Here is a 24,155-nt window from a genome sequence, read left to right on the forward strand (position 1 = left end):
TCGAGAATCCACTGTATTGTCGTAAACATACACAACACAATACACAATATACACGCAACACAAAACAGTACACAACATCCACACAATACAGTACAGAACACACACAAAACAACACAGAACAATAGAAACACTCAACAGAAAATAACACAGCACAACACCCAACAGAAAACAACACAGCACAGAACAAATACCCCACAGAAAACAACACAGCACAAACATCCAACAGAAAACAACACAGCACAACACAATACCAACAGAAAACAACACAGCACAATACAATACCAACAGAAAACAACACAGCACAACACAATACCAACAGAAAACAACACAGCACAATACAATACCAACAGAAAACAACACAGCACAGCACAGCGCAAACACCCAACAGAAAATAACACACAGCCTATAAAATAACATTTTTAGTCTTAAAAAATAATAAAAAAATTACCCGACATTAGAAAACCATTCATAAACGCACAATTGATTAATAACGGACATAAAATTACAATAAAAAGTTAGAAAAAATAAAAATAAAAAGTCCACTTTACGCACCGATTTTACGCGTGGCGCCATCTACCGATCTAATTCCACTCCACCAAGTGGCAACGAACCAGACACACGTACCTTGATGACGTCGCATTTCACCTGTATGTTTCCATCGGAGTACGAAGTCGCCATACTGTAGATGTTTGGGCGTTTACCTGTCGAAGTGGTAAACCATGGCATTAAATCACCGAAAGATACCATGGTACCATCGTAAACCTTTACTTAAAGACAGTTTATTTACCGATTTACAGAATGGTAGCTACGTTGCTTCTATATTTACCTTGGTAAGTGATTATGCACCTATCGATGTTTACCTTAATTGGAATTTAAATATTTCCCTATTTCCATTTAGTTTAATTTCGTTCGTGGAACACAATTAACGCCGAATTATTCTTAATTAACGCAAAAAATTCCGAAAATCGACCTCTTTTTTAGAGCAAAAATTACTCGAATAATTACTTAAAAAATGATTATTCATCAATTAAAAATCGATTTATTGTAAATATTTATTTATTAAAATTATTTATATTTATATTTTTTTTGTAGGTGGAGTGCATTTATATGGTGATTTTAGTCATTTTTGACATTTATTGCTTAGCGGAAGCGCAACCAGGAACCAGACATTATCGATATTTTGGGATAAGTTTTCTATTCGTGTACAGTGGAAATTTCCATGGTAATATTATAATTTCCCTCTCTAGACTATTAATTATTTAAATTATTAAAGTACAGAAGTGTTAAACAATAAACAAACGAGTTATGAGCGAAGTTTAAAGTGTATTACACAAGAGCGCGTGTGACGCGCGTCGTCGACCTCGACGCGTCGCGTGTCGTCCAGTCGGCAACCCCCTTTTTCAATTCCAAATTTTTTGCATTATAAAGCAAAAAATATCGAAATTTCTTGCTTATTTTCGTATTTTTAAAGCGTTAAAAGTCAATTTGAATGTGTGAAAATGTATAAAGTTGATAAAATGCAAAGGGGCGCGACCGTTCGCGCGCGACGGTAAGCGATGACTGAAAATACACTAAATAACTCGAAAAAAGAGGGTTTTAATTTTAAAAATCGTCCCACAATTTTAGGATGTTTTTAACGCAAGTTATATTCTCGAATTTGTATTATAAGTATTTTAATTAATTCGCCTAATCTGTGATTAATTAAAGTTAGTACCTTAATTAAACGGGTTTACGAATATGAGGAATATTATTATTATTATTATTATTATTATTATATTAATACAGTCGTGATAGTACGAGAAAGGTGCATTTTTTGACAGTCACGATGCATGTAAAGGGTCAGTCAGTTGTGATTATCATTGAAAAAAGGCATTGACCCTGTACGGTTGTTACTTCTCCACTTTAGATCTGACACAGATTAGTTGTGCTGATTTATTTCATGCTTTGGATCCTAAATTTTACTTGATTCTTTATTGTTTTCTACACTAAAATACTATATAAACATCTGTTTTTAAATACAGGGCGGATTAAAAGTCAGTTGACTGTTTTTTTTATTTATGAATACGAATCGTAAAATGAGTTTGCAGAATTGTCGGAAACATGATTTGAATACCAGAACAATGACTAACTGATTTTCTCCATCCTCTATTTTCCTTCAAAAAAAAAAAAAAAAAAAAAAAGGTTGGCTCCCAAAATTTAGTGAATATGAAGAAATATAATATGTAGGATGTAAGATGTAATGGGATAAGGCAACGCAACACGTGGGCGATCTGCTAAGGGGGTGCCTCACGGGAGGACTTTTATGGGAAACTGGCTCCTATTTTGGTATTAGACACGTGAAGAAACCTCAGAAGTCCACATGGCCTGCTTGTTGGTGAGGCGCGAACCCACGACTACTGATTATCAACTCTGTCATGTAAAGAGTGATGCATAAAATTACATTCTTGCGAATGACGGAAAGAAGAGGAGTAACTTAGAACTGTTTTATTCGATCTGGACACAGTTGAACCCCCAAAATTTCGTCTTTATTAAAAAAAATAATTATATAAAAATTAATCGAATTATGAAGCTATCATTCTGGCTTATTATACAGAAACAACACCCATTATATTAATTAATTAATATAATGTGTATGTATTGGTAATTAAAGCACCCGTATTCTGCGTGTGCTTTTAAAGTGTTCCATGTGTTCCGAAATGTCGGGATACCAAATATAGTAGCATTTGTACTTTTAAATATCTCGTCAATTAATGGTACTTTAATTGTATTAAAGTACCATTAATTGTATTTAATTTTACAATCACTAGATATATAAAAATACGTTTAAATTTTAAATTTAAACTAAAATACAGTATATTTTTACAGTCAGAAATCTACTTCTTACCGAATCTGTGATCTCGTTTTTTCTCGCAATTTATCTTGGAATTGCTTCTGTTATCCTAATGATGGCACTGAAAAAGGTAAGTGCTGGCTTTTCTTTTTAAAATTTTTCAAGTTACAATCATTAAATTTTACTTCTTTTGTTTAAAACTTGCCAACCTTTGTGGTTTGCAACTTTCCAAGTATACAACTGGAACATTTTGACGCCATATTAATCGTATTTTGATATTTATTCCTTTATTTTTTAATATTCCAAATCTTTCTAATGTTTCATCTAAATTCTCTTTTTTCCTCTTCTTACTTTAATCCTATAATTTGGAATTTATTTTTGCTACTCTTCTTGTCTGCATCTTCACTGATGCTCAGCCATTACTTAATAGTGTTCTTAACTATCATTATTTTCCATTTATTATTGAAATTTTCAAGCATATAAATAACTTGTAAATAAGCTGTAAAATTTAATAAATAATTTATGTTTTTATTTTAGGAAAATGAAAGGAAATTTCGTCACTGGTTAATAGCTATAGTGTTATTTACAAGTTGGAGATTTGTTGGCACTTTCTTCAGGTCTATAGTTAATGTAATAATAATAATATTATTTTTTTATGTATTTAATATAAAAATAACGTCGTGAAAGTAGTAATAAGTTTAAAATACATTTCAGGATTTGTACTTCAGTTATCATCAGGCAATGTTAGTGATATGGATACTGCTGATGGTTGCCAATGTAAGTAATACAGGATTGATCGCTTGTGGTAAAATAATTACTATCTTTGTTAGGCCCAAGAGCAGTAATGTGCCAATTTTTCCATTGAATTAGATATATCAATACATAATATAAACAAAAATTTCGTTAAATTCATAAGATATTTATAACTCTTACAGGTTTTCTTTGGTCTAGTGGTTCTATCAAATTATCAAGAATTGTCGAACATAACAAGATTAGAAGATATGGCCAAATTAAAGGTAAATAAATATACTTAATCATCCAAAAAAAGAATTCTACCATTTTAAATTACTGTAATTATGTTAATTATTACCTGAGAAGTATGCAAAGTACACCGTTCTATCATCTACATACAAATATCTTACGGTAGATTTAACCAGGAAGAGCCATAAAACAAAAATGGCGACTTTGCGGTAGAGAAATCTTTTTGTGTTCTACAGTTTTCAAAGTTGGACTTGTCACCGAGCAACATGAATAATCTGCAAGAGCTGTAGAATTGTGGCCGCTATACCCATTGTACGAAGAATTTGGGTACGGGTTGGATGTGTGCTCTGTGACACATTGAAGAATTGTAATGGATAAATATGAAAATTGGACAGTTTTTCAATGTGTTTAATGTGTAATACAATAATTTAAAATGGTAGCATTCTCGCATTATTGTTTATGACATAATTAACACCAGAATATGTGTTTAGGTTGGGACATTAAGCAGTCTTAGCGCATCAATTTCGAGACATTCTTCGGAATCCATGAAAAATGCACATAATTTTACATCTTCGCCTAAAGGTTCATCTTCAACTGCATCGGCTTGAGGTACCTTAAAGTTAATTGAAAGAGAATCAATGATGACAGATCTGTCAGTTCCATCATCTTCATGTCATTCATCGTTTCCACTAGTTTAATAAAATCTCACACTTTTTATACACATGTTTTTTTTTTTAAAAAAACAATTGAACTTTAATATTGTAATCAGAGAGTACAAATTATATACATTGAAACATAAAATATAATTCGCCAATTTTAACAATAGAAGAATCTATATTTGAATATGAATCTCAGATTTATAAATCATTTTTTTAGATTTAAAAAAAATATATTTAAGCATATAATTAAATTAGTGAGAAGTATGGTTGTGCTTTTTTTAGTTCTTTTTTTTTGAATTTTCTTAATATTTATCTGGTTTGGGAATTTAATTTTTATGTAAAAAAATAAGCTAAATATATCGGCAAATTATTTTATTTTTTGTTGTGCAATAATTAAAAAAAAATAGAATATTTTATAGTTTTATAATATATTTTTGTACATACAAATGGATTTTTCTTTTATATATATATATATATTTATAAAGTTTGAATGATTTAATATGCATAAATCAATAGTTTTAAGTATATCAATACCTTAAATTTAATTATTTAAATTTAGAAAAATGTATACAAAAATCAATTGAAGTGAAACATTTCTTGAATAAATATTTTCATGTAAAAAAATATGAATTTTAACTTGTTTTTTCTTCACTTTTTGTGTTATTACAGTTAAATTTTAATGTTTGTTAATGCAGACAAAGTTTCAATTGTTATTTATTTTTCTATTGGATCCTTTAGTGATAAGCATAAAGTTTGATGAAGAAAACACACCATGCCAACAAGAAAATTTATTTCTGTCCTTCTGTCTCTCTTCAGTCCTTTATTACAGATCTATTTACTTAAACAATAAATTTCTCTATAATTCTAATACACAACACTGAATACATAATGCACATATAAAAAATTTAAATACAGTAAATTATCTTTTACTGTTCTTTTTAAAATTTAATAAAGGACTGAAGAGGTGCAGAAGGCCTAAAGTGCATTTCCTTGTATAATATATCGACAAAGTCAATTACTGGTGTGTCCCCTGTGTAATTAGTTATCTTCATGTTTTATCATTAGTTTTTAATAGAGATTATATCCTCGTTGTTGATGACCTAGTAGGAAAATTAAGAAATTTTTTTAAAGTTATTTTTTATATTTATTGTAAAGAAAAACTATGGAAAATAATGATTCGTGGATATCATTAATCCAACTAGAGATTTAAATAAATAAATAAATAAATAAATAAATTATAACAATACTTACCATTATATCTGTCGATATCATAATCAACTTCAGGTTCAGGTAATCTTTCTCCATGAGTTTGAAAGTGATGAAATCCATCATCTCTATGAGAGTAACCATGAGAAGAATGTTGTGAAATGGCCTTCGCACGCATATATTGTGAAGAATTAACTTTTTCTTGTTCATATGGTGGAGGAATTGCTTTAACACTTCCATATTGTGGATTAATATAACTAAACTTCCTATTTGGATCAATTGGAGCCATGGAAGATAATGATGGTATTCCTCTAGAATGGTATGCTGAAGGTTCCGTATTGAATCCGTGATTTCCGTATTGATTTATATGTGGAATTGTTGGATAATTTGTTTGATTAGCCTGAAAAAATCGTGTAAACTCGAATTATTTACAAGTAATAATAATGAAAACGAAATATAATACTTTACTTCTTGAGTCTTCTCTCTTGAAATTTCTTTTGCTCTCTGGCACACGTAGATAATTAAAGATATCTGAAGAAAAAACATAAAATTAGTAAACTTTTATTGATTGTTTTTTTGCATAATTATTAAAAAATATTTTTATATTTTGGTTTACCAAGATGGCCAATACGATGATTCCTTTATCAAATAAAGAAGCCATGATGATATTGCCTAACACTTTTCTTACCATCCAAAAACTTTCTAACTTAACTCCACTCGTTTGAATCTAAAACATCACGTTTAATTATTAAGTACATTTATATAATTCACTTTATAAAACAAATACCTCTTTGATTGCTTCGTATAAGAAGAATATTGTCAATGAAACGTCAGTTGAAATGACAATCAATGTGGCCATAATCCATGATGCTAATGCAGAGACAATTCGTTTCTGTAAATAATATTTAACCATAGAAATTATTTAATGGAAGATCTATTATTTTATAAATAGTATGGATAGGTCATACTTAATGGGCTTCCATTAAGATGGGCATTATATCTTAGGTAACTAAGGATATTAATAATTAGATAGCCCATAACTTAAGTATGAGTATTTAATGATGCCCATGGTTAAATAGGAGTATGTTATATTGAATATTAATGAAAAATTTCACCTGATTTCCAATAATTATAGCAACAGAAGCTATAAACCATAACACGTAAATGACTAGAGATACTATCACGATACTTTTCACAGCTGTAAAAATTAATGTTTAAGGTGTGAAAAAGTTATGTAAATGGGAAAAAATTAAAGTAAATAAAAGAAAGTAAAATTACTTTTATCGTAATAAAGAAAAAGTACACTTTCAATGATTTTAGTAATAATTTTACTTCCTTCTCCGACGGTTGAATTCGATTCAAATATCGTCAAATTAGGTTTAATTATGTTTTCCAACTCCAAAAAAATTGATTTCCATATAATACCATAAATGGAAATAATCTGTAATATAAATATATAAATATTTAATAATAATAAATGAATAATCATTTAAAGCAGGGAGGATAGTAATGTTTAAACCTGATTTTTATAACTTTTAATTTAATTATTTCTATTAACTTATATCTTTTTCTATCCACACGACAGAGAAAAACACGAAAATTAAACATATAGATAAGAATTTTTATGAGAAGAAGGTACAGAGTGCTTCTTTCTCTTCAGAACTCAGTACACTCTCGATTAACAGGAATGATATTACTGTAACACTAACCTATGTTCAAATAATCACTATTGAAAACATAGCTCATAGGATATTAAAGATAATTATATTCAAAAATTAAAATTATTATAAAAAATAGAACATTAAACATTTCACAAAATATAGATTACGAAACATTTGAGAATTTATTTATCAAAACGTGATAGACAGACATAATATGATATCTTATCAAAATAATAATAGGAAGTTCCTACAAAAACACATCGTTTAAAGTAACTCATACCTGTATATCACCTTATTATATCGATGAGATGAGGCAACACGACATGTGGGCTATCTGCTAAGAGGGAGGTGCTTCTTTCTATGAGAAATTGGCTTCTATGTAAATGTTAGACACGTGAAATAAACCCTAAAACTTCACGAGACCAGATACAAACCCGTGACTAGAGTTCTCGTGAAGTTTTCGGGTTTATTTCACGTGTTTAACATAGGAGCCAGTTTCTCATATTCATACATATATAAACTATAGTTAACTTACAATTGATTTGAGAATCAAAATAAAACTACAGTAAACTCTGAATATCCGCAATGAATGGAAAAATGCCATTCCGATAAGTAGAAATTCCTGTTAATTGGGTACATCAATGACAGAGTAAATAATGTTATCGAACACTGGTAGTTTGGCTCATACCACGTAGAGTTTTTTGGACTTTTTTCACGTGTATAACACCTAGTTTCTCATAGAGTATCTTCTCAAGTGGCAGATGACCCATGTGTTGAAGCAAACTATCGTACTTCTTCCCTCTTTTTGGCCATATACTTTCGGTAATTAATCTGAACAGAAGGTTAATTGCCGAAAGCAGATGCTTCATAAAGCTCACTAACGTAATAACTCACTGGTAAATATTTCCGGTTAATACAATTCCGAATAATCGAGAGTCAAGTACTGTAATCTATAATGTTATAATATCATCTGTTTACACAGAATTGGAAGATATCTTTGAATGCATGCTGAAAAAATAACTGAAAGTAACGTATTTTAATTTGATTTTATATACAGTATTTTATTCTTAATATAGTAAATAATTATGTTAAAATATATAAAAAATTAAATAAATGTTTACATGGTAAACAATAATGAAAACAATTTCGATTCGTTCCCTTATAAATTATTGTGTTAAGTAATTAAATTTACCGTTAACCATAATTAAACTTCATAAAATATAAAAGTATTTTAATAATTTAAATAATATGTACTGTACTTACAATACTAATAATAGATGCTGTTAAAGTCGAGTTAAAGAGGGAACAACCGCAGAACCCCATTTTACTTTAGTGAAAAGTTTCTGACAAAAAGATAAGGACAACAAGGATACAGTGATAACACAAGAGAATGTGATAAGATAAATATGGAATTAACTCCAATATACCTAGAAAATCACGTACACTGGTAGAAAATTTATTGTATTTAAATATATTTATGGTATATCTTATAATTAACAATAAAATAGATTAAAAAAAAAAAANTTTAAGTAGATAAAATATTACATTGTGCAGATCTTTAAATATTAAAGTAACATTAGAGAAAATTTTCAAAATTCATAAATTAGTATCATTTATAACCTAACATGAAGTATGAAACACGAATTGCAACCAAAATACTCATATAATTTTTACTAAAAACTATCGATTAGCTTTAAAAATTTATTAGAATATTTTAAATGATTTATAATCCATTCAAATTCTTTAATTATTTTAACTTGTTAACATGATTTTTATAGGGCTGTAATGTTCGAATAACAGGGCTCCCGTCTGTCTGTCCATCTTTAATCTCGAGAACTGAATTAGATAGATAAAAATCGAGAAGAGATACGGGAAACGTAGGAGTCTGTGACCTATTTAACTATATAAAACCTCCGGTTGGGACCGGAAGTCAGGTGATTTCAATTCAAATTTTTCTCGAGAACAAAGCTTGCATTACTCGATTGCTATCAGGAGAAGAATGATGTACAGGGTGAATACACTACTAAAATCCTGGAAAGTTTAGGGGTCGAAGAACCCGACTAACTGTATACTAAATTTCGGGCTAAACCGGAAGTCACGTGATTTTTTTTTAAATTAAATTTGATTTAAAGAAATTATAACTCGGCATAATAATGATGATGTCGTAATAAATAATTGTTCGTTGAATTGTAATTTTTCTCAATTTTTTTTCCCTAAAAATTTGCTTCTAAATTATTATAAAATAGCGAAAAACTTAATTTTGAGGGTTGGGATAGTTTTATAAAAAAAAATTGTAAATGCTAATAACTAGTAAAATTGCCATTAAGTTTGACCCTACTGGAGATACACACGAATTACTTTAACTCCCATCCCTCGATGTTTAATCATCAAAATTTAATATCAGCAATCCCCCTAATAAAGCCTCCTGCAAAATTTCAGTTTGTTTTATTAAGTTATGGCAACGCAATACTTGGGCGATCTACCTAGGGGATGCCTTTCGGATGGTTTTTTTAAGGGTACTCGACTACTGTGGGCAGCTGCCTTCCTCCATGGGAGTGCAATCTGTCCAATTAGCAGGAAGGAAAACACTATAATTCACAAACCAGAAGTTTTTTTATCCAGCGCTTACTAGTAGCCGAGTGGATAAAAACTCTGAACAATGGTCATGGGTTTTTGCCTCGCCACAGCGCTGGCTACGTGGCGTTTTCTGGATTTTTTTTCTCGTTTGTAACACCCAAATACAGACCAGTTTTTCATAGAAATTGCCCCCCCTCTGCAGATCGTCTACGTGACACGATGCCGTAAATAAACCACTTTTTATGGGGAAAAAAGGAAATAGAGTGAGAAAGCCCCAACTATAAAGATGGCGTCAACAATAGAGATTCTGGCTAGAATTTATTAACAAACACGAAAGATGCATTAAGCAGTTTCTCCAGTGCAAAAAGAAAAACAATTCACTACTTTTGGTTAAAGTACAATTGTTCAGGGACCCGAATTTCTGTCGAAAGTTCTCGCTTTCAAGCACCTATTAAAATGGAAACGATTCTAATTGGTAACTAAAAAACGATGAAATAACTGCATTAAAAAGTCATTTTTTTAATGCATGGACAAGTAAACTTGCAGACAAACAAGTCTGATTTTAGTCATAAGCGTTGCGGTTAATTGCCGAAATTTCTTGGTTCTCTTCTAGTTGGCATCTACTTTATGAATGCCAACTAATGCTTTTGGAATAAAAACATTCAAGATTAATTTACACTCAATTTGAAGGCAGGTGTTAATGAATTGATAAGAAATTATAAATAATAGCAAAATTATTTATCATTTTAATAATTTTAATTGCATAACAAAACAATTTTTGATTTATTTTCCAGTTAATTAATATTTTATAAAGCTCAAGAAATTTATATCCTTTTGTACATGAATTATATACAGGATTTATTAATTAATGAATAATAAATAAATGTTTTTTTCCATATAGGAGCCAGTTTCTCATATTCATACATATATAAACTATAGTTAACTTACAATTGATTTGAGAATCAAAATAAAACTACAGTAAACTCTGAATATCCGCAATGAATGGAAAAATGCCATTCCGATAAGTAGAAATTCCTGTTAATTGGGTACATCAATGACAGAGTAAATAATGTTATCGAACACTGGTAGTTTGGCTCATACCACGTAGAGTTTTTTGGACTTTTTTCAACTGTATAACNATAGCAGCGCTCGAAGTGGCAGAAATATTTATTACGCCACTTCTGTAGTAGCAGTAGCAGCGTATGTGCCTTGCATAAGTCAAATGTTGTTTTATTTTGTTAATATGCCAAGCTGTAAGGGACGTGAAAATCAGGAAATTTGTAATAGATTGGTCAGGAAAAGTCAAAGAATTTAAAACAAAACTTTGAGTAGAAACTCTGGTTTTATTTGGATTACAACTAGGGTGCCGCGTTGGTTAAATAAAAGACATTTAAAACATGTCTCCTATTGTTAATTTTAAAGCCTATCTAATGTACTGTACATCAATGATGATAGATCCGAATTTCATCTTCATGTATATCTTCATCATTAATATTTGTAATTAGATAGTAAAAATTACACGTTTTGTACCATGAAGTATGTTTGAAGAATCTTAACAATAGAAAATTTTAACTTTAATTTGAATCTCTAATTGAAGCAAAAATCTTCAAGCAAGATTTATGGATCATATTTATGATAAAAATCATAGATTTAAGAAAATCACTGATTATTTAAATTAAAATATATGCTTTCCACCTCGACTTAGTAGTGGCTTGCCACTGTAAATCATACTTTTCGTTTTATATGATTAAAAGACTTTAATTTTAATTACTGAAATACAATTAAACTTCCAAAGAGCGGACATTGAAGGAAACATTAAAAAAACGGCCGTTGTTCGAAGGTGACCGTTGTTTGAAGGTTATCTTGTATTCGTTTTTCTGAATCCAAGTGCTTGAAAAAAGTTGCCGCATGTTTAGAGATGGTCGTTGTTAGGAGGTGACCGTTGTTACAGGTTTGACTCTAAATATAAAAAGACATTAATAAATATTCATTTAATATTTCCATGCAAAATACAATTTTTTCACTTACTTTTTGAATTTATTTTGCACGAAGGTGCAAATGAACGATTCCATCTTAAGTTTTAATAACGTTTATAACCTCGTTGTTGCGGACCTAAACAGAAAAAGAAAATTAATTAATTTTTATTATTTTTATGCTATAAATAATATATTTATAGCATTAATTAATTCAATGTTTACATAAAAATTCAATATTTTATTTATTGATTTATTTATTTAATGCGAAACACCAGCAAACTAAGAATTATGGTAAGCATTTCAAATCCATAATATGTTTATTAGAATGAATGAAAAGCGAGGAAACGACCAAATGCCTGACAGAGCTTCTTGTTAAAACGTCCTCCAAAATTTATAGAAATAGACTCATAGAAAACAATACAGCTTATTCAAAATGGCTGAAAAACTCTGATAGTTGAATCTATGTTTCAGGCGCTGAATCTGAAGATTCATAATGTAATACAATGTAACAAAATGTTAAATTGTTAAGCATTAACTATATTGGGAATATTCTGTAATTTTATTGTAAAATTTGTAAGCAATTATAATGCTTAACAATTACCGTTAGAGGGCGCATGTATAAACACAGAAAATTTCATACATTGTTGCCAGTTCAGTCTAAATGCTCATTTTTAGCTAGACTTTAATGGATTTATGTACAAATTACGAAAATTATATTAACTTAGCTATTTTTGATGCAGTCTAACTATAAAAATTTGATGAATTGTAATGAAAACAACATGATTCAGTTATTTTTATTGAAATGGTTTAACTGCAGATTTGAATTTTGAGTTGGAAACACTAAATCCTGCAGATTTTTGAGAAGAAAAGTTCAATTCGACTTGGTTTACGCCTTTTTTCGCGAAATGTTACCAAGAATAGTCTATAGGATAAGTTTGGTCAGAACAGGCTTGGATTAAGAAGCCGAATAACACGCGAATAATTTCGAAATCGTCTAATATCCGCACTGAAAGAAAAGAAGTCATTAACACGACCTGTCACCCTTGACCCTTAACTCTGTCCGTACTGTCAGATTAAAAGTCAAGTTCTGATGATTGGTCTGAATGAAAAGACTCATCCTTACTGCTGACTCTTCTTGGAACGATTGTTTTGGATATTTGGCAGCACTTTTTACCAGCTCCATGTTTTTGTTTAATATTTATTACACGCCCAGACTATAAATTATTTTAAAATTTTCAAAACACCAAACATTAGTTGAGTTTCTTAAGGTTGAAAAATCGTTTTCGGCTAATACGGAATACCTTGCTCTCTTGGCTGCTTTATCAAATTCTGCTATTCTATATTGCCCGATATGCCATCTAGAAAATGAAAGAGTGTCAATTCTACTTTTAAGGGTCACAAAATAAAAACGACATTGACGCATTATGGAGCGTTACAGGGCAAAATTTGGTCAAATATTTTGCTAGAGAATGTTCAAGCTAATGTAAAACTGGGCTTGATATATGAACTTAAAAATTAATTAAGATATTAACTTATAACTAGAATATCTACCGTTATATCTATCGATGTCGTAGTCAACTTCAGGTTCGGGTAATCTCTCTCCATATGTTTGATAGCGATGAAAGCTTTCGTCTTTTTGAGGATATCCGTGATAATAAGGCTGTGAAGTGGCTTTCTCATTCCTGTACTGTGATGGACTGGTTCTTCCGTGTGCGTATTGTGGAAGAGTAAGTCTTTCGTGTGTGTATTGCGGAGGAGTAAGTCTTTCGTGTGCGTATTGCGGAGCGTTATTCTTGTCGTGTGCATAGTTTTGAGGCATTGTTCTTTCACTCTCGTATTGTGGAGAAGTGTAACTAAATTTTCTATTTGGATCAACTGGTAACATTTGAAATGATGGAGGCACCTGTATTTTTCTCGGATATCCAGGCGAGGGTTCCATATTAATTCCATAGCTTGGTGGCATTCTTGGATCTGGATTTCCAACTTGATTTATTTGTGGAGTTAGTGGATAATTTGATAAATTTGCTTGATTAGCCTGAATAAACCATATGAAGGTAAATTATTTACAAGTAATTTTATATTGAAAATAAAGTGAAATATTTTACTTCTTGAGTTTTTTCTCTTAAAATTTCGTTTGCTCTCTGGCACACGTAAACAGTTAAAGATATCTAAAGAAAAACATAAAAAGTGTAAGCTTTCATTGAGTTTTTTTTTGCAAAATAAATAAAAATATTTCTATGATTTGATTACCAAGATGGCCAATACGATAATCCCTTTTTCAAATAAAGCAGCCATTATTAAATTACCCGTAAATATATGGTTTAACCAGATGTTTTCTAGCTTTAATTCGTTAATTTTTATCTGTAATATTTAATTTAATGTAATATTATATTTAATTCAGCTATTTAAAAATATATATATAAAATTTAATACGTCTTTTATCGCCTGATATAAAAAGTAGACTGAGAATGCAACATCACTAAGTATGACCGTTATTGTGATCCATACCCAGAATCTCAATATAGAGACGATTCGTTTCTGTAAATAATATTTAAATATAAGAATTATTTAATAAAAAATATTATTGAAAACAGTTCTAAACTATATTAAAATAGTCAACATTTAAATTTGTTGCTTGATATTTTTGGTTCTCCACCCTATGGGTGCTATGAAAGCCTTCAGCAACTAGGCTGGATGGTGAGGAAGGGACCAGACAGTACCAAAATTAAACAAACATTTGTAAATTTACACACATTTTATTTACCTATTGTTAAATTAATACTTAATCACGCACTTTTTGTTATTTTACAATAGTTAAAAATATAAAAAGTTTTTAGTAATAAAATATCATAACAGATGGCGCCACCGAAATGTTGCCGGGGGGGGAAAGTTAAGCAACTCGTTGCTGGATTATTATTATTTTTTTTTTTATTCTATAAAATACCAGTTAATTTATTTTCTACGTAAACTTTAATAAAAATAAAGAATTAATTCTGTAAATGTATTAGTTTTATTTTATCACTTGGAATTTTAGATAAGACAAAATTAAAGGTGCAGTAAAAATTATCTAAGTATAAAATTGCTTGATAAATATTATAAATTATTTAAATAAATTATTTAATTTAAGGCTAAAATTATAATAAATAAATTATTATTTTAGTTTTAATATAATTAAATTATATAATCAAGACTTGAGAAATAAAGATTAAAAATTAGAGTATTAAAGTAATAATTTTCCTAAATATTTTATAAACAATTTATGAAAAAAAATTAAATATTTAAATAACTATAATAATATTTTAATTTATGTTATATTTGGAAAATTGATTAAATAAATAAAATAAAGATTAATTTTAATTTTTTTAATCAATAATAGAACTTTGAAATTATTGTATATTTATAGAGTAATTTAGATAATATAAAGATAATTTTTACTGATAAATTACAATATTTTATAGTCTTTCACTTTAAAAAATATTTAATAATTGACTTAATATGGGACTTTTAAACATGTTTAAGAGTGTAACAAGAATATCCAATAATTTATTTTATGTTGAATTAACAGAAAGATCTTGTAAGATCCTTGTATTGTGAAAGGTCATTATAAGATCCTTGTATTGTGAAGGGTCATTGTAAGATCCTTGTATTATGATCTTCTACAGTCCTTGTATTAGTAAGGATCTTGTGAGAGCTTGGGATCGTATTAATATAAGATCCCAAGATGTTATGAAAGTTAAAATCACTTATCTACCGTGTCAACCTACTTGTCAATCTGATACAATACAAGGATCTTACAAGATCCTTCAGTTAGTTAAAAATACAATAAATTATTGGATAATCTTCCAACACGTTTAGAACCTTGCTGTAATCTTTGGGTTTTAGAATAAGTAGTTGTCTTATAATTTTTTCCACTTATACATTTATATAAATATGTTTTATCTATATCAATAAAAAATATTACCTGATTTGCAATACTTATAGCGATAGAAGCCACTAACCATAACACGTAAATAATGAGAGATGTTATAACAATACCTTTCACAGCTGTAAAAATAACGTTTATAACTTAAAAATAAATTATATTATACATAGAAATAATTTATGTAAAAGAAAGTAAAGTTACTTTTATTGTAATAGAGACGAAGTAAACTTATAATGATATTAGCATAAATTGTATTATCAGTTTGTTTAAAGATCTTTGTATTTGATAAAGCTATATTTAACAGCTGGAAAAAAATTGATTTCCATATAATTCCATAAATGGAAATAATCTGTAAAATAAATATTAAATAATTAGTTTAAAATATTACCGGTAATTAATTAATTAACAAGTAATTTATAATATAGAGTTTTACCTTCACTATGCCACTTGATTCTATAAAGGAAACAATAGGGAGTAATGTAAGATTCAGATAAGTAAAACTGCTTTTAATTAAACTCTTTCCGCCCTGTGGGCACTAAGAGGGCCTCTTATAGCAAGCCCATTATGGGTTTGGCCAGGCGCGTAATAGGGCAGCCGGGTGGTGAGGGATGGAGCCCAACATAGCCGGACCACCCCCTCCGAAAAATTCCTGGGGATTTACCGTACCCGGGTCCCCAAGAGTGGTAGGCTGCCCCTTGACCACTCGGCCATACATATAACATTATAGAGCTTAACTCTGTAATGTAATTTATGTATAACATTACATATAATACGTTGCTATAGCACTGTAACTTGATGAAATATTCACACTGTAATATTGAAAACATCTATCTTGATATGTTTATTATATTAAATTTACAACAGTTAAAGAAATGTTAAAAAACTCACATATTTTAAAATGTAGAATATTACAAATTATCTAATTATTTATCAAACTTGACAGCATCATATCTTATATATATATGTATACCTCCCCCTTTCTATAATAACAAATCCCATACAATATAAAGTCTTAAAACAACTTATCAATAATTAATTTATGATTAATATATTCATAAAAATGTATAGAAACTTATGATTTTGTAATCCAATTCATTCGTATCATAAAAGTATTTTACATTTACTTTCAGTTTTTATTTGTGTATTTCACGAAATTCAAAATTGAAAGTGAATTAAGATACAGTGTTTTACATTTCAATTAGGTACAAACTTTGTTAAAAGTGAAAATTATTTAAATAATTCAAAACAGAAAGTACTTACAATGCCAATAACAGATGCTGAAACAGTAGAACCGAAGAGAGAACAACCACAGAACCCCATTGCACTTAAATGAAAAATTTCAACTGGATGATAAATATAACTAGGATACACTGATAACAGATAAGATAAATGCAGAATTAACAATGGAGAATTTAATTACTCTCGACAGCAGAATAGATATGGGAACCCTTTCTTATACGTTATAAGTGAAAATGAAAATGAGTTCGGTGATTAAAATGAAAGCTTAATTAAACAGATTAATTGTTTAAAAATGAGAAAAGTGAAATATCAATCTTAGTAATGTTATTTATCTTTAAATTTACTTTGACCTGTGACCATCATAATGGGTTCAAAACAATTCGTGTATTTTTCCGTATGGGATAAAAGTTGGTCGGGATAAACCCTGTCACTAAAAGCTGTATTGTAACACAGTAATATTAATACTTATAATTAGCATTTATTACAATGCGAAACAAATAACAATTTATATGAATTTACCATAAACCGTCAGTTAGTAAATGTGAAAATACATTGCTTTTCGTGTTTTTCCCACAAGAAATGGAGTTGGAGTGATTGCCCTTATCCTGAACTTTATCTTCGATGTGTTTTGTTTTGCAGTTCTTTGATTTTCTCGGGTATTGTATTTCAGTGGTGTGTGTATGTGTGTGTTTATGTGGTGATGGTAAAATCTTGCATACAGTCATCGAAAGAGATTAATATCAATGTCATTTGCGTATGAGAGCTGTGCAGCAGATTGTTTTTGCGTTGTTACATCTTGCTCTTGAATCAATTCTTATGAAGATTCGGCTATTTTCACAGAGCATGCTTCTGTCTATGCCATCTCATTCATTACTTCACCGTCAGCCTTTACCATTTTCTTGGGTATCCTCTTCGATGTAATCGCTCCAAGCATACATTCTGAATTCAATTGATAAAAATAATGAAGTTTTAACAGAAATAGATAAATTCTCGTATTTGAAATCGCTATTAGGAGGTGCTGCTGGTAATGTGGTGAATAGGTTCGCTTTTTCCAAGGAAAATTATGAAAAGGCTTTAAAACAGCAGAAACAGAGAGTTGGCGTTAAACGTCACTTCTGGCATTTATGGTCATTTACTACATCCGATTTTAATTAAACTAATACCCGAAGATCTAGCTCTGGGCTTTAAGAGGAAACGATTCGACAAATCAAAAGGAAAAGAATTCGATGAAACAGAATTATTAAGGTTTTTGAAGCTTCAAATCGAGCACAGAGTGTCTTCAATGATATTCCAGAATTTACATCGTCACAATGCCAGTCTGTGATTTTTCTTCAATGTTCTCAATTCTTTTAGTGGTTTGTTGCCCCTGTACATCATACTTTTCCTGTTAACAACAGAATCTTGCCGGTATCTATCTAACTCTTGTCAAGGGAAATTTTGAATGGAAGTAACGTGACTTTCAATCTAAACCGGAAATTCTTATATAGTTAATTTGGACCTCCTAATCCTAAGCTTTTCACGTCCAGTTTGAAATTTCATCTATTTAACTTATTTCTCGAGATTAAGCAAGGACAGACAGACAACACACAAGCGGAGCGGAGGACAGTGGGAATTTGTAGGTTGTATTTTCAAATAAAAGTACAATTAAACTTACAATGTATTAATTTTTGTTTATTTATTTTCAATGGGTCATCTTATAATCTTGTCTAGATATTGAATACAGTATGGCCGATACATAGGTTAGTCACGTGAATTTTCTGGATTTTTTTCACGTGTCTAACACCCAAATCGGGACTAATTTCCATTAGAAAGTCCTCCAGGATGATGCCAAGATTGGCATCTTCCTGGTCGCTTTGTATTGTGTTGCCTTATCCTACCAATCCTTCATGAGATAGGTTGGATTATCCTATTGGAGCGATCAGATAATGAAAATAAAATGATTCAAATTCTCACAGAAACTTTCATAAGTAGTACAAACTACTCATTGAGATTTTGAACCTTTAAAGCAAAGACAGATATTTTTATCCTCAGTCATTCGACCATTAAATCTTATCATGATTATGCGATGTGGGTGGAAAATAACTAGTCATTGAAAAATCAATATTACTTTAATAATTATAAATCAAAGATGATATAAATTGAATATAGATTCAAAGCTTAAAATTTAATATAGACACGGCACCAACCTCCAACTTCCTCGAACGACAGGGAATTGTGATATAGATAGACGGGCACTTCTCTGGTCATTAGCTTCGAATGACAATTCTTGATCGTTTCTGGACGGATTGTGGCATAAAATCCCTTTACCGTACGCTACCATTTCTGTAAAGCAACCATTCATTTTAACATTTCATAGAGTGTAGCATTCTGCGCTTGCTCGTGAACAGATAAGCGGGCGACCTGTTTTTTGCCACTGCTCGTGCATCCCATCTCATCACTTTCTATGCCACCGATGCAGGAATTATAAATTCCGTTGATTGATGTACACAGACGCATAAACAATATATAAATTTTATTAAGATTGCCTTATTATTACATAAATTATAGCGAATCCTAAATGCCTAGATACTTTCCACCCATCGAGTAGATTAATTCAATACAAATATTCTATTTCTTCATCATCCGCTTATAGTAACATCAGAAATAAGTTTCATACTTAAGCAAATTCAACTGAAAATAACACAATTAAATGCATAATTTCAGATTTGGAATCCGGACATTTTACTTTTACAACGAAATGAACCATGGGCAAGACTTAAGCATTCTTGTCCAAGAAGAGTGGGTGCTTAGCATCAACAGAATTACACAATTGAAAGCAATTCGTGGCGCACACAATTTGTTTATTTATTTCTTAGACTTCATTTCTTCCATTTCTTTCTTGAATTCTTTTAAAGGTTGGCCATTCACTTCGTCATAATATGGTAATTCCTTTTCCAGTTTCGTCATCCATCTTTGAATCGAGGAGTATTCGCTATAATCGAAATCTATCAACTAAAATGTGAAATTTGTGTTAAAATCGCCAAAAAAAATTCATGTAAATTTATGAAAATTAAATATTACCTTTGCAAAAGTTAGTGTAGCAAGAATGGAAAGATCTGCAAGAGTTAACGTTTCTCCAACTAAATATGGACTTGTAGATAAAAATTTTTCTACATGAGAAAGGCATTCTTTTAAGTTTTTTACTTTATCTTGGTCTACATTCTCACCTCTAAATGCTGGACCGTACTTAAAATAAATTAATTAAAGTTTATATTTTATCTCATTATAAAAATATATGAAATTATTGAAATTTTATTGGAAAAGTATAAAAGATTTCACATAAAATTACAAAGTATTGGATGTTTACTTAAATGTTACTATCCGAATTAGTACGTGAGTATTGAAATACAAGTACACAGAAGTTCATCAAGAAGATCATCAAGAATCTGAATGATTATCTATAATCCACGGAATATAAAATAGTATGAATTACGTATGAAACTATATAGTAAAATCTTCAATATGAACTTTACTTCTGCTATAAAGCCATCAAGAAGCATCTCCTTGAAGTACATAGAAGACATCAAGATCCTCAAGAATCTATAAATATCCTCTTGAAGCTGTGTGCTTTATAATTCACAAAACAATAAAATACTGTGAGTTATGTAAGAATATATATACTAAGGTTTTCTATGTAAACTTAACTTTTGCAGAGTAATCATTAATGATTTCCTCGTTGTAAGTACTGTAGAAAGCAATAGAACTCTTTAAATATTTTCTTGAAGCTTTGTGTTCATCTATAATTCATATATTAGTATAAATTACGTACCAAACTATACAATAAAATTTTCCACGAGCGCTTAACTTCCCTCATGAAGATGGTATTTTTAGTAATTGCAATCTTTGAAGAGTTGTGCCAATAATTAAGCATGGTATTGTAAGATATATCTACAGTAAATTATAGTAAATCTTATCATACTTACCACTAAATCCGCTACGTTTTTGTAAAGAGAACCGATATCAAAATATAAGAAGTAATCGATCATGGCTCTCTTCTTCGCATCTTTTGGATAAATTTGATGATTTGGAGCGTATTTATTGGCTAAATACGTCATTATAGCGCGGCTGAAACGTGAAATTCCTTGTATTATTTATAAAAATAATAATAATTGAATGTATTTTATCATTTACTCGACGTAAAACAACAGCGTAAATCGATAATTGTTTGGTAACAAAACAGATAAAACCATAGTAACATGAAACATGTAAAAATATTGAAAAATCTATGAGTACAAAAAATCGATATTTTCTAGAATTTCGGATCAAAATCGTCATTAAATGCAGGAAAAATTATGAAAATAAATAAATTTACCTTTCCCATAAGTAATATCCATCATCGTCAATTGTAGGAATACAGTGTTGAGGATTAATCTATAAAAATAATAAGGTACTCAAGATTATGGATTGGCGCACGGTCGCGTCGCGTCGCGCCGCGTTGCTTGGAATGTTACATTTGCGGACTGAAACGCGTTAAAAGCTTATATTTTATCATCTATAAAATACATAAAAAAGTAAATGAACATAATATATGTTTAATTAAAATTATAAAACAATTAGATTATTTTAATAATAAGAATATTAATTTCCCGAACGGCACGGCGCATCGGGTTCTAAATCTATAATAAATAAATTTAAAAAATTAAATATTGATTTGTTTTTATATCTGTTTAAAATTAATAAATTATTTCAAAGAACAATTATAAATTTACTTATTTTTTTCACAAAAAAATATATAAATAATTATAAAGGAAGAGATACTGTAACGCGCGATCGCGCCGCGATGCTACGCGACGTGCGCTACAGCAGTAAACAAACCCATTTGTTTACATTAGAAGCGATTTTGTTGGCTTCTCACGAATATTTCGGTGAAATTTTGTAAGAAATAAATGATAAAAAGTGCAATTTACCTTAAGAAATTCGTCTTTGTATTGTTCTCCATTAAATAAATTCACGAATTTTAAATTTACTTCTAATCCTATTTCTTTAGCAGTCATCAAAACAGCCCTGCAGGGCGCGCTTACAGGTATTTGATACAAGTCAATTGGCATTTTCTTCTATATTGAAAAATAGGTAAACACTATATATAATGTTCTTCACCCTTTTCTATCTGTCCTGCATTATAATTGGATGATTTCCGTAAACGTCATTAATAAATAATAAAAAAATAAATATAAGAAATAAATGTCATATGCTGCCATCTGTCAACCGAATTTGTAATTAATTTTTATTTTTCTCACCTTTCCTTATTTAAAATGCTTATACAGTATTTTCTTTTTAATAATTTATAAATTGTTTACAGTTTTTTCATATTTAAATATATTTTAAAATTTTATATACTTTTAACTATAAATATAGAAACATTTTGTAATAAAAATAAAAAAAAAATTATATTAATTTTATAGTAAGTGTTTTTGATACTAGATGGCGCGAAAAGCGCATTTTTATATTGTAAACCAATTATATCAAAATTAAATTAAATTATTATTATTATTATTATTTTAATATTAATATTAATAAATTTTTAATATTTATAATATAAAAATTGTTAATTTTAAGTGAAAAAATATAAAATTTATTCTTAAGATAAGGTGCTTTTACGGGTGTGTAATACATTTCATGCGTAAATATACGTATAAATCTTTACGTAATTACCTTAATATGTGGCTATTTTTATCCCCAAAAAGGTAATTTTACCTACTAAATTATGTCAAATATTTAATTATAATTCCTCAAGTGGATTCGTATTCCATTAGCATACATTTTTAATTACGTTGCATTAACAGGCGATTTTTCGTGTCTTCAAAATATAATTTATATCACAAAATCTATAAATATTATATAATATATTCCAAGCCACAAAATAATATAAGAAAAATATAAAATTTATATTTATTTATTGTTTATTTGAGCGAAGATTCGGGTAAATCTTAATTAGATCCATACACAAGTCGTCAATGGATCTGTGGTTTTTATTCAGAATATTATTATTAATTCTTTTATTCTCGTGTAAATATATGGGATATCATTTAATGCTGTATTTAAAATAATAATTCAATATATTTAAGCATTTTTAATCCTTATAAGAAACGTATTTCAATTCTTTATTGACCGCCATTTTGGGTCTACGTTTCAACCGCTTCCCACGTAGACCCAAAATGGCGCCCAATGTTTATTCGATTCGAATTTCAGTTAATTTTAATTATTTTTCTATAATTTAAAATGTATTTTAAAGCACAATTTCATTTTAAACATAATTAAAATAATGTTCTAATCGAATAATTCTTTTAAATATTTTTAAAAATGATATTATATGAATTGATAATAAAAATGATTCAAATTTATTTATATTTATATATATTTTTAGCGTATAAAATCTTATAAGCTAATTAAAATAAAATTAATTTGTTTATTCCTACAGTTTTAGATATTATTAATTTAATACCTAAGTTAATTTACATATTGTAATATTTTAAATTTAATTTAAAATTTAACTGTAATTACTAACTTAATAATATTGAGCTGTACAGAGCACCCTATATACACTTCATGACTGTGCTATAACAGGCATTCAATATGCTTTATTGGGCTCTATAGGGCAACACCGAATAAGCTTCAATACTAAGCTCTACAGGGCATTCAATATGCTTTATTGGGCTCTATAGGGTAACACCGAATAAGCTTCAATACTAAGCTCTACAGGGCATTCAATATGCTTCAGTATTGAGCTCTACAGGACACACGATGTACTTCGACGTTGAGCTCTTCATGACACTCGATTATAACTCACAATATAATTTGTACGGAGCTGAATATGGAACATTTATTAAAGACTTAAATACATGTACAGTACGTGTGTAATTCAATACAAAAATTTCAAGCATTTAAATAATTTTACGTGGGATTTTAGGGGGTCGTCTTAAACCCGTTTATTTACATAGCGTGTATATAATAAACGATAATACGTAATTAATCAATTTGTTATCATAAAAGTTTGGCAAATTTTAAAGCATTTTTTATTAATGATCAATCTTATTTAAACCCAATTTTATCATTATTACTTTTATG

General features: G+C 29.3%; 3 protein-coding genes across 6 annotated transcripts; 1 reads left to right on the forward strand and 2 right to left on the reverse strand.

The window, feature by feature from the left end:
* Nucleotides 1-627: 627 nt before the first annotated feature.
* Nucleotides 628-4,441, forward strand: LOC111639544. The gene is made up of 7 exons (XM_023385433.1): nucleotides 628-830; nucleotides 1,093-1,222; nucleotides 2,866-2,960; nucleotides 3,368-3,460; nucleotides 3,545-3,607; nucleotides 3,766-3,846; nucleotides 4,303-4,441. Exons 1-7 carry the CDS (start codon nucleotides 720-722, stop codon nucleotides 4,417-4,419), a joined length of 690 nt encoding a protein of 229 aa, XP_023241201.1. The 5' UTR covers nucleotides 628-719; the 3' UTR covers nucleotides 4,420-4,441.
* Nucleotides 4,442-5,534: 1,093 nt separating this feature from the next.
* Nucleotides 5,535-17,210, reverse strand: LOC111639712. 4 transcript variants are annotated; one of them, XR_002759122.1, is made up of 9 exons: nucleotides 17,073-17,172; nucleotides 16,014-16,161; nucleotides 15,852-15,934; nucleotides 14,324-14,428; nucleotides 14,141-14,251; nucleotides 13,996-14,058; nucleotides 13,442-13,925; nucleotides 11,943-12,026; nucleotides 11,843-11,873 (listed from the first exon to the last, which is right to left on the reverse strand). XR_002759122.1 is itself a non-coding variant. In XM_023385654.1 (8 exons), the coding sequence occupies exons 1-8, from the start codon at nucleotides 17,130-17,132 to the stop codon at nucleotides 5,539-5,541; spliced, it is 972 nt and encodes a 323-aa protein (XP_023241422.1). In that variant the 5' UTR covers nucleotides 17,133-17,210; the 3' UTR covers nucleotides 5,535-5,538. The 4 variants fall into 4 exon arrangements, 3 of the variants coding, with proteins under 3 accessions (XP_023241422.1, XP_023241427.1, XP_023241433.1); XM_023385654.1 differs by lacking the exons at nucleotides 11,843-11,873; nucleotides 11,943-12,026; nucleotides 13,442-13,925; ... (3 more) ...; nucleotides 15,852-15,934; nucleotides 16,014-16,161 and adding exons at nucleotides 5,535-5,570; nucleotides 5,722-6,076; nucleotides 6,145-6,207; ... (2 more) ...; nucleotides 6,792-6,874; nucleotides 6,955-7,117 and having other exon boundaries at nucleotides 17,073-17,210; XM_023385659.1 differs by lacking the exons at nucleotides 11,843-11,873; nucleotides 11,943-12,026; nucleotides 13,442-13,925; ... (4 more) ...; nucleotides 16,014-16,161; nucleotides 17,073-17,172 and adding exons at nucleotides 5,535-5,570; nucleotides 5,722-6,076; nucleotides 6,145-6,207; ... (3 more) ...; nucleotides 6,955-7,117; nucleotides 8,601-8,808.
* A 2,107-nt stretch (nucleotides 17,211-19,317) lies between these two features.
* Nucleotides 19,318-22,187, reverse strand: LOC111639733 (glutathione S-transferase 1-like). Its single transcript, XM_023385677.1, has 5 exons — nucleotides 21,998-22,187; nucleotides 21,403-21,461; nucleotides 21,014-21,155; nucleotides 20,112-20,276; nucleotides 19,318-20,042 (listed from the first exon to the last, which is right to left on the reverse strand). Exons 1-5 carry the CDS (start codon nucleotides 22,136-22,138, stop codon nucleotides 19,896-19,898), a joined length of 654 nt encoding a protein of 217 aa, XP_023241445.1. The 5' UTR covers nucleotides 22,139-22,187; the 3' UTR covers nucleotides 19,318-19,895.
* Between the last annotated feature and the right edge of the window lie 1,968 nt (nucleotides 22,188-24,155).

The sequence above is a fragment of the Centruroides sculpturatus genome, unplaced genomic scaffold (assembly GCF_000671375.1).
Source record: "Centruroides sculpturatus isolate CEXI.00-Female unplaced genomic scaffold, Cexi_2.0 scaffold212, whole genome shotgun sequence".
In the NCBI taxonomy this organism is placed as follows: domain Eukaryota; kingdom Metazoa; phylum Arthropoda; class Arachnida; order Scorpiones; family Buthidae; genus Centruroides; species Centruroides sculpturatus.

Excerpts from the sequence above, each read along its gene's own strand:
- LOC111639544 (XM_023385433.1), top strand. The coding sequence starts at position 720 with ATGGCATTAAATCACCGAAAGATACCATGGTACCATCGTAAACCTTTA. Across the intron at positions 831-1,092 it reads TTGCTTCTATATTTACCTTG|GTGGAGTGCATTTATATGGT; the intron begins GTAAGTGATTAT and ends TTTTTTTTGTAG. Across the intron at positions 2,961-3,367 it reads TAATGATGGCACTGAAAAAG|GAAAATGAAAGGAAATTTCG; the intron begins GTAAGTGCTGGC and ends TTTTTATTTTAG.
- LOC111639712 (XM_023385654.1), bottom strand. The coding sequence starts at position 17,132 with ATGGGGTTCTGTGGTTGTTCTCTCTTCGGTTCTACTGTTTCAGCATCT. Across the intron at positions 6,077-6,144 it reads CAAGAGAGAAGACTCAAGAA|GCTAATCAAACAAATTATCC; the intron begins GTAAAGTATTAT and ends CGATTTTTTCAG. Across the intron at positions 5,571-5,721 it reads TGATATCGACAGATATAATG|GTCATCAACAACGAGGATAT; the intron begins GTAAGTATTGTT and ends TTTTCCTACTAG.
- LOC111639733 (XM_023385677.1), bottom strand. The coding sequence starts at position 22,138 with ATGCCAATTGACTTGTATCAAATACCTGTAAGCGCGCCCTGCAGGGCT. Across the intron at positions 21,156-21,402 it reads GGATATTACTTATGGGAAAG|CCGCGCTATAATGACGTATT; the intron begins GTAAATTTATTT and ends TTCACGTTTCAG. Across the intron at positions 20,043-20,111 it reads CTACACTAACTTTTGCAAAG|TTGATAGATTTCGATTATAG; the intron begins GTAATATTTAAT and ends TTCACATTTTAG.